Source organism: Diabrotica undecimpunctata, chromosome 2 (genome assembly GCF_040954645.1).
Source record: "Diabrotica undecimpunctata isolate CICGRU chromosome 2, icDiaUnde3, whole genome shotgun sequence".
Lineage (NCBI taxonomy): Eukaryota > Metazoa > Arthropoda > Insecta > Coleoptera > Chrysomelidae > Diabrotica > Diabrotica undecimpunctata.
In genome coordinates, this window is record NC_092804.1 from 21,588,859 (window position 1) to 21,602,074 (window position 13,216).

The 13,216-nt window shown below is 32.5% G+C and overlaps 1 protein-coding gene across 1 annotated transcript in view; it reads right to left on the bottom strand.

The window, feature by feature from the left end:
* The window catches only part of Syn (synapsin), a 340,086-nt gene that overhangs the window by 279,391 nt on the left and 47,479 nt on the right, over positions 1-13,216 (bottom strand). The window contains exons 5-6 of the mRNA XM_072521611.1: positions 11,382-11,492; positions 4,358-4,462 (exon numbers count right to left, since the gene is read on the bottom strand). Of these exons, the coding sequence (XP_072377712.1) occupies positions 4,358-4,462; positions 11,382-11,492 (216 nt within the window). The remainder of the gene's footprint in view (positions 1-4,357; positions 4,463-11,381; positions 11,493-13,216) is intronic.

Here is a 13,216-nt window from a genome sequence, read left to right on the forward strand (position 1 = left end):
ATGCTTTAAAATCAGTTTCTACAGCCGATAAGAGAGAAACAATAGGATGATCTACACAAAGCGGAATGTTTAAAAGTAACACTTGTATTATATGGCGATTAAACAAAATCATTAAAAAGAAACATTAATTTTTAACAAGAGAAATCGTAAGATTTCTTACCTGGTGAAACTGAATTCAAATCTTTACCACTGTGCTTTCTACAACTTGCAAAGCAGATTAATGAATTGCTCGGCAAGGGAATCTAAAATGCATTCCACAAGCCGTTCATCATGGTCAAAATTCGTTATGAATTCAGTTTCTGCTACTCCAAACAGAGTAAAGAAATAAAATATAATGACGGTATTAGATTTTTATTTCGATGTAGGGTGGCGGCAAGCCGCTTATACGTATTTCAACCTCTTTAGGTCTCATCAGAGCGGCATATGCCACTGCTCTAAATCGAAACAAAATCTATCCCGTCTTAGGACAATAATTATCGAAATAATTATTTACAAACGTAACACTAATTTTATCATATATTTTCACCTTTTAAACCTTCATTGAACTTCTATAAATATTTCAAAATCAAAATTACCCAAATCGATCCAGTCGTTTTCGAGTTGTTATAAAAAAATTAAATGACGTTTGTTAAACATCATTTTATTTTCATAATAAGTGTATATGTATGTATATTGTGTATATTACTGTATACCGCAAGGTTACTGCACGCGTCTTGATATTCTCCGTCACGGTAAATATTATTTCGTGCCCGTGCAAAAACATCTTACAAATCTTGTTCTGTCAATTGCAAGCATAAAAACATACATCCCTGATAAACTATGTAGAAACAAGAGTAGGTATCTCGAAGGAAGTAATAAAAATAATGTATTACCTAGTTAAAGATCTTCTAAGACCTAGTGAAAAAATTGAAAAACTGAGGTAGAAAAAGTAAATTTGCCACCATTTAGATAACTTAATTCCTAGTATGCAAATTTAAGCATAATTTTTTAACATTAACAGTTTTTTTTAAATTTTTAAATAGTACAACTTTTATATTTTTTTATAGTCATGGCATCCTTCATATTTTAATACTGTATTTTAATTAAATTATACTGGTTTACGAGATACAGAGATACATTTATTCGATAACTTTTTATACCGTTTGATTCGTTGCACACGGGTTGAATTATAATAGAATTGCGTATGCACATGAATAAATATTCACTTTAAATTGACTCTTTTTCGTTCATTAATTTAAAATGTAATCTATTTTAATTAAAAATATTTTATATATTCTGTATACCGGATAACACTTCTTGAAAAAAAAATGACATGGCTTCATAGTGTGAAAATTGTTGGATATTACAAATAGAAGAACCAGAACAAAATACTCGATTTGTAATAATTGTAAATTCTCCTCCTATTACGAAAAATTGGCATAGGCAACACCCGATTTTATTTATGACTGATCTATATAATCATAACACTGGATCAGTAAAAGTACTTGATTCTCTTTCAAATGAATTACATTCAGAATAATACGTTAGGCACCGATGTATACTGTCTACACAACTATTTATTATGCCAGATATGCCAAAAATAGCAGGACGGTCAAATATTTCGCGAAATTTATATCTGATCAAAAAACTAAAAAACACTTATTCAATATTTTTCAAAAATCTAATCTAATCGAATGATGTCAAAGATGACCTCCTACCCATCCCTTCTTGGTGGGGTTGGGGCAACTTGGAAATCTTAAATAGGAACTCCTATTTTTTATTACAGCTTTGGACTCCTTATGCAAATATATGTAACTTTTATTCGGAACATTTTTTCGAATTTCTAATAGATAAAGTTTATTCGTTTAGCAAGTTCCCATCTATCAACAAACGCACGTGTTGATATTCGCCGTCTCATTCGTCAAGAGGCTATTAAACTTAATTTATTGCCTTAAGCCAGACATATTGTCATGTTGCAGATTCAAACTTGCCAGCATGTTTAAATTCAAATTGTATCGAGTTGATTTTTAAGTTAATATATTGTATTATATTTATGTTATAGTTATTGTTAAGTTATTTACTGGTCGTGTTATTTGTAGAGTTTAGTTTAATTGTGATTTAATGATTAAATTTCAAGAAATTCTTACACTAATAGTTTCAAAAGTAAATATTTTAAAAAATCATATGATACACATCAGTACGACCCTGTTTGGCTTTCACGTGCTTCGGTTGACAATTGGGAATATGTAAAATGAGTGTAGTTTAGCGCTAAAATCGGAAAAGTATGATTTATCCTGATAACCTAGAAAAATTACCCTAGAAAAATGTCTATATCGAGAAAGGCACTGAAAAATAAAAAAATACAAAACACAATATTTTGAATGACACCAAATACGACCCCCGCTTCTACCTCCTGGGATAGGACAGGGAGCTTTGAAATCTTTAATAGAAAGCCCTACTTTTTATTGGAGATTCGGATTCTATGTAAAAAACTATCAATATCATAAAAGGTGGTTCGTATCTACCATTTAAAATATTTGCAGACTTTTGATCTGTATTTATTTTATCCATCCATCGCAAATCAAAAATAATTAAATAAAGCTTGTTACTTTTTTATGTAAAATAGTAATTTAAGATTTCAAAGTTGCACTGCGCTCCACCCTTACTAGGGCGAGGGATTGGGGGTCGTGTTTGCTATTCCATAGATTAAAAAAAATAACAAACACGTGGATTTTGGTTTTTTATTTAGAACTGTTCTCGAGATACTGGACGGTTTCCATAATTTTCCTAGGGTATCAAGATAAAATTTTTAAATACTTATGAATATTGCGTTTTAATTTGTATTGTATTATTATATTGAATTATGTTGCAGTGTATTGTATTGTATGTTTATATTAATACCAAAATAAACAATGAATTTTACTGCAGAGTATGTGTAAAAAAATTTTTGCATTCAACTCCTTTTATACATATATGAAAACAAAAATATATATTTTCATTAAAATATTGATTCAATCCTTCATTTACTATACTCCTATTACAGGTCAAATATTGTTTATATACAGCAAACGATGCACCATATACCTACATACCTAATTCTGTTTCTCTTTCTGCTATGTCTTACCTATAGCATTACATATGTAATGATTGTGCAGATTGACTCCCAAATAAATTTGTAACGGCGAATGCGTGTATAGAAGTGTAACTTCTACCGGCAGTCCACACCCGTTTTTTTTATTTAGTTTCTAAAAATATATAAATAAAAAAAATTTATTATGTGGATTTTCCGCAAAAATGTTTTAAAAAGTGGTCGATTCATGCTCTTATAATTTTTATCTTTATTTTTTACATACTGTTGGAATTTGTTGTATAAATTTTTAAACCTGAACTCTTATTTTTAGGGAATCTGTTTACGACAACCAAACAAATCCTGCATGTGGGCTAGGACGAGAGCTCTAACAACGTGTTCAAGAGAGTGGCGTCGTAACGTAACGATGAGTTCTTCTTATCATCAGTACAACAACTTTGCTTTCCACCATTAGATGATAGAAGTTTTGTGTGCATACTAAAAGAAAACCTATAAACTTTATCCCGTGAGGTTGGGAGTGAGAGATAGGGTAACAGTTTTTATACGATTTCGTCTAGTCGATGGGTAGTGCTACACGATGTTTATATACAGTAGAAAACCAAATAAATGTTATTAAAAATTCTACAATGTTGAATTTTAGGTAGTTATTTCAAACTCGATAAAGCTTGACACACCTTATACGTTAATATATTGTATTTTTAAGTAAAAATTTACGCGAAAGACTTTTTCCAAGCTGCATTTTTCCTTCTGTAAATTCTACTGCAAACTGAACATTCATATCGACTGCTAGACACATCCGTTTCCCATCACATTTCAGCTGTGCTCGTGACATCAATTTCTAAAATGTATCACGTTGATGCTTATACTGCAGTTTTATGGGGTGCAAAATCGAACTTAATGTTCAATAGAATGTCTGACGCCGACTCTAATATAAAATATTGCCATCGATTTGTAAACAATAAAAAAAGCTGAAATTGTATTAGTGTACATAGGGTTTACAAATGGGTTTCTTTTTTCCAATGAATCACTTGAATTTGAATCAATACTGCATGTTGTGTAATATATTTAAATTATGTTTATACAAAAATTGTTAAGAACTAACTCGCAAGACTCACAGATTTTTTGAAGATGTAGAAAAGATTCAGTGACAAAAATAAGTTAACAGAAGAGACTGTTCACATATCCTTTATTTTATTTATTTAGATCTTTGTACACGACAAATAATTCTTTAGCTTAAAAAAGCAGGGACGATATTAGAAAAAAATAATTAATTACAAATGGATGACTTACCATTTCACGATGATCTGGATAAAATGTTTGTTCAATGAGTGGAAAACTTTCTTTCCCCAATCTTCTTTGAAGTTGAACCAAATGTCCGAATACCCAAGGTTTATCCTGAAAGAGAAGTATTATTTTAAAGCATTAGGTGATTTTTAGATAAATATATAACATTAAGTGTTTTGTAATTCTATTTACAATAGTACTTACTAAAAATAAGTACATTGAACTGGACAAACAGTCGCAGAATAATTTTAAAATATATTATGTACAGAATAAACTCTGGATCCTGCAAAATATTGAACTTTCCCAGCCTTTTTCATCTTTAAATAGTTTTTATATAAGTGATTAAATCAACAACAACCAAACAACACATTATTACTTATATATGGATTGAAGAAATACATCTAAGGAAAATAAACATTGCTACAATGTAAACTTAGTCTTTTACCCAGTTATTTAATTCAGTAATATGGTACGTCTATTTTTTACTAGCCTTTGAATGATTTACATATATACATACATACAAACAAAGCCATATCCATGATGAACGGAATTCTGTGGGACCAAACAATATCTAAAGCGAACAAACAACTCATATACAACACCATACTTAAAAGTGTAATCACATATGGCAGCGAAGTTTGGCAAATGAAACAAAGAACAGAGAAACTGTTACTAGCAACAGAAATGGACTTCTGGAGAAGAGCAGCAGGAAAATCAAGAAGAGATCGGATACCAAATGAGAGAATACGTGAAATGATGGGAGTCAAGCATACAATAGTTGATGACATAAAAACAAAACAGTTAATATGGTACGGCCATGTACAGAGAATGCCAGATGACAGGATTCCAAAACAGATTTTGACGTGGACACCACAAAGGAGAAGGAAAAGAGGAAGGCCGAAAAAAAGCTGGAGAGAGGGAATTGAAAAAGAACTAGAGGAAAGAGAAATCCCTCCAGGCCTATGGCTGAATAGAGAAGAATGGCGGTTAGGAGTCGGAAGGCGTCGGAGAACGCTGTAAACCGATAGTAGTAGTGAATGATTTACATAAAATATTACATTGCTTTCATTTTCCAAATATCTTTTTCTTTACTTTAATTCACTCTTCTGACTAAAATAAGAAGCATTTACAAAATTTCTGTACTTCTAATTCAAAATTCAAATTATTGTTTATTCTAAAATACAAGTTTCTATAGTCAAGTTCTTCTGATATTGAGCTCTTTCATGAAGGTGACAATACATTTTTTATAGACATATTCTTGTAAAAAGAAAATCATTGCGAACAAAAAAATTTTCGCTTGTAAATAAAATGTTTAAATAAAGAAAAATGGATTGTGATTAAATTCTCTAACAGTGCTGCTTGCTCGCCATCGTATCTAAAATAATTATATTATCTTTTGTATTCTTACTTGACAATTTTGATTGAAGTTGAATGGGAATGCTACTGTGTTCTTCTTACATGTTAACCCTTAACTTGGAAAAGGTTAATTTTGAATCTAAAAGTCTGAAAATTGGTATGTTTCCTGTTTGGGCATCATACATATTATATTCTATAACAAAAAAAAAATATGTATGACATCTATATGTCAAAAATTTGGATTGTATACCAGAGTATACATCGCCAAATAGACCGAAAAATAGGTTTGTTTAGCATATCATACATTTCCAAATTATGAAGGACAAGTAATATGAATAAGAAGTATCAAAATTTAATCAAAAATATTTATTTATTAGTGTAAACATCCACAAAACAATTCCTGTTATGCACTAAACATAGTCTAATATTACAAAATATGGCAGTTTGTCCCTTCTTGCAATTTCTGCACCTGCCCATTGCTTCGTACACTGGAAAATGATCCACATGATCTAATCTGATATCATCTTGGGGTTTACCGGGTTTTTAATTTTTTTTTGAAGGTAGTGGTAGCTGCTCATTGCTGGGACGTCCCCTTTTTATTTGGTCAGCCTGCAGTAGACTTTTGGCAAGTTTAATTCTAAATTGTTTCAAAGGAATGACTGTTATTTAATTTTTGTAGAATTAATGGATATATCTATAATTTAAGAAAAAATATCCATATACTATCTATGTGATTTGAAGCGTAATCTATATAGAGCAATCAACATGTGTACCAAATCCACACCACCCATATGACCGTTATAGTGTTTTATTAACTGAGGGCATTCAATGTGGATTTTCCTGTTTTCCATTTTGGAGAATCTTTGTATGGTTGCCATTGGACTGAAGGTTACATAAGGACTACATAATTTTATTGAAGAACGTGCTTTTTTTTCACTACTGGAGAAAATTGTGGCACTACTGAAGGAGTAGCTGCTGCTAGTCTTCGTTTACTGACTAAAACAGGTAATATTTCTACAGCTTCTACTATATCTTTTTCAGAAGTTATATTTTCTTCAACATCATCTGTGTCTTCTGTGAATTCTTCAAAAATGTATATTATGTATATGTATGTATATTATAATATACGTTGCCAAGTTAAGGGTTAAATGAAATTGATTTGACATTGAATTGAATGTTCGATAGATTACTGGAAAGTTTCAGGAAATAATGTTCCAGGAAATAGCCAACATTGGGTTTTCACCCATATGAAGAAAAGTCTTGTTCTTGATCTTGAGAGTAAAATGCAGAATGTATACAATACAGGAACGGTGTTATATACAATGAAAATAATAATAACTAAAGCATATACTTAAAAATTGTATTATCATACTCCATCGCAGATCGATGTGTAAAACATTTAAACTTATTATTCAAATATCAATATAACTCTGTACAATATACAAAAAGTAGCACTCAACCAGTCAATGTAGATACTTCTATTCGTATAAAACTGCTTCCCATATTCTAGTATTGTTGTTATTGGTTTTTTTGTTATTTATTTGTAGGTTTAATAAAATTGTATACTCTTAAAAATTTAACATTTGTAATAAAATCTCGAGAAGTGAAGATAGTGTTATATCTATAGGATAGAATAGATAGAAGGAACATAGCATTATTAAAGATTGTCCAAATATCTTTAAAAAAGGTAAAAAGAAAAAAGACTTACAAAAATAATATTACAAAATATTACAAAAATATCTTAGTTATTAAAATTTAACCACAATAATTGATTTTAATGATAATTTTTCGACTGTTCTAACAACCATTCAAATTTCGTCATTTTGTGTCATGTGGAAAAATTTCACCCAATCATGTCAACATTAGACTGATAATTGCATTTAGTGCAATTTTCAATCCCTATGACAACACGATCGAGTTTGACAACTTCATCCAAATAAATTTTAAAATGTCACGTTTCGGCAATGAGAATGTTCAAAGTATAAATGCGCTAATCAAAGAAAAAATTCCCAGAAATACAACCTACAGTCACAAATATATTTGGGGAATATTCATTTTTTTTTTCGAAAAATTATCCGCCGAATATCCCTTGGACATTGATGAATGCCTCATAATTTCATGACAAATTTCTCAAGCTCGTTGCTTGGTAACAGCACTCAGCCTTAGGCTTCTTGATGTTACCAAGGAACGAGCTTTCCATTGTCATGAAATTATCTCGTCTGTTATCAATGTCCTAGGGATATTACTACTGAAAATTACATTTTACATTTGTTTTTACTTTTCGATCTCCAATCCAGAAATATTTTTCGAAAAAGATTATTATAAGACAAGAAGTTATTTTAACCTGTAGTTATTTATTTATTTGATAGGAGACTTAGTTGGCCTCGATTTTGTGAGTAAATAGCCATGTTTGGAGATGAAATTCAGAGGGTAATGTTGTACCCTCGAATTGATATAAAATTTTAATTTTTGTGTGTTTATGTAGTTAATTGTAGAAGATGTGTCTGACCTTCTATTAATCCATTCATGTTGCTATATTCTTTTGCTGTATTCTTCTGTCAGTATTGCTAACCAAAGACTGTTACATTCTATGGACTTTGATATGCTTTTTCATTTATTTATAGTAAGATGAGGGCTTTACGACTTTGATTTTTCTCTTTTTGCATCACAAAAGCATCAAACAGCTTTCCTGATTAATAATGTATTATTCAATTGTGCTTTGTGCCCATTGTCCCAGGTATGTTTGAATATCTGGGAGCTGTCAAAGTCTTATTGTCGTTTGAGTGCTGGGTGTCAATGGTGGGATTTGCGGATACTTTCTTTATCGGCTGGGCGATAACCCATTTTGTAAACCAGTCTTTGACGGCTATCAAGAAAATGATCTCCTTTGTAGATCTTGAGAATAGTCACGTTAAATAAATTGATACAGTATATTATTATACAGTTTATATTCGCCTTTTCCGACTGGTTGCATTTGCGATAGGTTATACTGAAGGCCTTTTCTTCAATTCCTAAAATGGTCTGTTATTTGTTTGAATATCTTCATGGCCAGTAGTATTTTTGCGCTACTTGGAAAATGGTTTTTTTGCAATTCCTTAATGGCCTGCTGTAGTCGAGTTCACGATTTTTCTCCAAAATTTCTTTTCTTTTATATCCTGGTACGCATCATCACTGGCTTGACAATCATTTTGTTGTGATTTTTTTATTTTTAGTTTGTTGTATCATTATCTATTTATTCTATATATCTTAGCCTCGGTTTTTCTCTTGTTTTTTCCTACTGGCAGTTGTTTGAATATTTTGTTTGGTATTTCGCCTTTTTTCATTTTTTCTTTTCTTTTAAAGTGAATGAACGTTATGATATCCGGATTCTACTATATTTTGTATCTGCCAAATGTTGGCCACTTCAAATATGTATACAGCCTTCCATCTGATATTTGTAAATCAAGAAATCTGTCTGAGTTTCGGAGGACATCTTCATATAAATTATTATACCATTGTGCTAATGCTAACAATTCCAGCTCTGTTTCTTCTCTACAGGTTTCTTGTTGGCGGGATATAGCATTTGCTACCTTGTTGAGGAATCCCTTTCTGTAGATTATTTCAAAATCTTACTTTTGTAGTTCTAAACTCCACCTGCCTAATCGACCAGAGGAACTTTTGAGGTTATTTAGGCATTTCAAGGATTGGTGGTCTAAGATGTCTTTAAAACTATAACCTTCTATGTGTGGCCTCATTTGTTTTATTTCGTATACATTGGACGGGCATTAATTTTTGGTTGTGGAGTATCTTATCTCAGCCGGTGTGAGAGTTCGTAGCACTTCTGCGTTAACGCAACCCCAAGCTCACAGTTTCTTGTATCTGTTTGCAGGTAAAAGTCTTTAAAAAATCTGGGCACGCAAAGACTGAAACTGATGTAAGGTTTAATTTAAGTTCTTTAAAAGCGATCTTCTCCATGTTTATTTTAGTGAATGTCCAGTTTTGAGCTCCGTATAGCTCCTACAGGTAGGATACAGGAATTTAACACTTTGGTTCGCAGTCTTTGAGGTCTATTTTTATTTTTATGTACGTATGAGAGTCATCCGATTGCTGCCCATCCCATTTTTACACGTCTGCTTATTTCGATAGTCTGATTTTCTTTGCTTACGTTGACATTTTCATCCAGATATGCATATTCATCTACGTGTTTTATCCCTGTCCCTTGAGAGTTTATATATAGATAGGTTTGTCATCTTTGTTTGACATTAGTTTAGTTTTGCTGAAATTCATTTTGAGTCCTTTTTTTAGAGATTCGGTGTGAAGCTCCTCAATCATCATATTCAGTGTATTCCACGTATCGGCTATTAGTACTACATCATCTGCGTATCTAAAAAGTATCTTCCGTTAATTGGAATTCCCTTATTTTCCCAGTCTATTGACTTAAAGATATCTTCTAGAGCAGCTGTAAATAATTTTGGAGATATTGTGTTTCCTTGTCTTACACCTCGGTTGATTTTTACTGGTCTTGTTTTGCTATATCAGATTTACTTTTTTCTAGTTGTCTTTGTTCATTCTTAATGGTTATTATGTTTTCTTTCCTAGTTTCAGTTTGATGCAATTGAGACTTCGGTTTTTCTCTATGGTTTGTTCTATACGGTCTTCTTGATGTTTTTTAATGTCCTCTTTTATCTGTTTTCTTATTACTCCATTAAGTTCCTTAAATTCTGCAGTGTCTCTTTTGTTTTCTCTTAGAAGATCTTTTGCATGTTTTGTGATTCTACACTTATTTTGGATTTTCGTTTTCTGTTAGCTGTTTAGTTATATTTTTATCAAACTTAAGCTGTATAGAATTTTTACTAAAAAATTCGACTTCTAGTATAGCGTCATTTGTTAATCTGGGCATTATTATGAGCAGAGGTTGGGTCGGTCAAGCCTGGAAAAATTTGGTATCTCAATATCATTGTACACCAATTGGTGAGATTTCGGGTATACACAGAGAGGGCCAGCCTTGCAACTAGTATTTTATTATTTTCGCCTCAAACACATCTAATTTGAACAAGCCGTGAAGAAATAAGCTCGTGGCTCCAAAACTTGCGGCAATGGTTCGGATTGTCATGTGCTGAACTATTCAGATCTGCCGTAAACAAAGTCAGAGTGGCCATGTTGATTGCCAACGTTCGGAACGGACAAGGCACATGAAGAAGAAGAAGTGAAGAAATAAAACCCTGTTTTATCAAACAAAATACTTTTAAAATAATAAAAATCTAAAATCAGTCAACTTCTTGTCAACTCTTGCAGTACCTATCATGCACAATTCTTGTTCGTACTTGTTATTGCAAATTGTTCCGTATCCCTTATTCTGCTGAGTACCATCGATTGTCACCTGTATCTTACTAGGTTTTATTTGTTCTTCTTATTGTATTGAATGACTATTATTTCGACATTGAATTTACTCTGATACTACACAAATAAACAGTCTTTTATTTATATTCAATATATTTGTTCACTAATATGCATTTTTATGGATACAATTATTGCTAGTGAAACTTATTACAGTAGAACAGTTTGTCGAGAGCTAATGATTGGCGGAGTATATTTAGAAAGGCAAAATAAATTCATAAAATTAGGGTTTATTTGATATTTACATAATTACTTAACCAATTCTTTCCGCTTCGTGCAAATACTACTTTAAAATTACCTGGAAGTTGAAGATGGAATTCAAATTATTAATGCTTGGAACTCCTCCAAACTTCAGAGCCAAAAGAAGTTTTCTGTAGTCCTCACCCGCGTCTTTAAGATTCTGTCTGACCTGAAAACAAAAGAAATTATCGATAGCTACTAATAGATAGCCTTAAGTGTTTAAAAATTGGGTCAACATTACCATATTTTTACTGCTTACGACACGATAAAGTTTTAAACTTTACGGGTTTATTTTTATAGTCGTTACAGATTGAGTTTATCGGAAAATCAATATACTTCCACTTAGTCATATGAGATGGATGTTACGATGGTTTGAATTTGAATTTAATGGATTTTACAGTTGTAAATGTTTTAAGTATTGTAGTTGGGGATAATGGATCAAATATATGAATTAAAAGAAATGTCTTTCCAATTTTAAGGTTTCATGTTGTGGGTCTTGTAATCAAAATTATTTGGTCTTTAGGATCATGGGGATTTCGAATTACCTAAGGCAGATTGATTTAATTTTAATTTTAACTACCTAATTTTTGTTTTAACGTTGAATTTTTTTTTATTTTTACCTTTTGTTAAAACTATGCAATCGACTCCAAAAATCTGGATCTGCTACGAAAAAATGAAGACTTTTTGCAATCTACGCATCAAAATATTTTAAATTCTTTCACTCCAGCACCTTTTTTTTTGTTTGGCTGTATTACTAATCACCACTTTTTTGTTTAACCAATTTACCCACTTCCGAATCTGCCTTGCTTTATCTTCTTTTCATTTTTCAAGGCACTTTGGACACTTTAATTGCTCAAATTTTTTCATTTGGCTTTGTCGTTCCATTCTTACTCTTTCAGACCACGTTTAAGCATAATTTCGTCTACCCCGTTTCTTCAGGATTTTCTAAGTTGACCTGTCTTGTTTGTCTGTAGGACTAATTTTTGAGCCCGTCAGCAACTTAGACTTCTCAAGACGATCCATTGTATCATCCCTATTATACGGATTATGCTCATAGGACCCAATCTTTAGCGTTTCTAGTGCTAATTCTGAGCTCTTCCTATAGTTCCGAGTGTCTAATCCTTTAATAACCCTGTGGCCTCAGAAAGCCAACAAAGTCTCAACGGTAACTCTCTCATTTGGCTTGGTTTCATAAAGTAGGCCTTTATGAAACCTTTAACCAGGATCTGCCACCTCTGTTAGGCCAGTACTGGGCACTTCCAGAGGACATCTTCTCTTCTTCAATACACAGACGGCACCGTGCGTCATGGGCCAATCTAAGCAGATAAAGGTGCCGCCTGAGTCTACAGTGGACGGTAAGCATATTGACTACCAGAGAGCATCTTCTACGGTCTAGAAGGAGAAGTCTCCAAAAAGAAGACTTTTGGATGGCCCTACCATGTGAAGCCTAGCCTGTCGTATATCTCAACAACTGGCCTAGTAGTCCTGGAACCTACACAGAAGAAGCTTTTTTAGACTATTCCGACTAGTACTGAAGAGCATTCCAATCACAGGTTCGGGTCCCACAAGCAGAGTAGACGAGCCCGGTCTTGCCAGAGCGTCAGCATGTTCGTTCCCTTTTACGCATGTGTGTCGCGATATCCATACTAAGTTAAACCTATTGGTCAGAGCGAAATCAGTAAAGGCTCTTTTGCACTCAAAAACTAGCTTGGAGCTAACTTTGGGCACTTCCAAAGCCCTTAGCGCTGCTTGACTACCAGGGAAGTTAGAGATGGTCCTGCCTAAGCAAGCTCAATCTATGATCTCCTGAGTACATACCAGGATCGCAAAGATTCGGCCTGAAAGATGGATACATGGGAGCCAAGAGCCTGGCCAGATTCAAATCCGATTTCA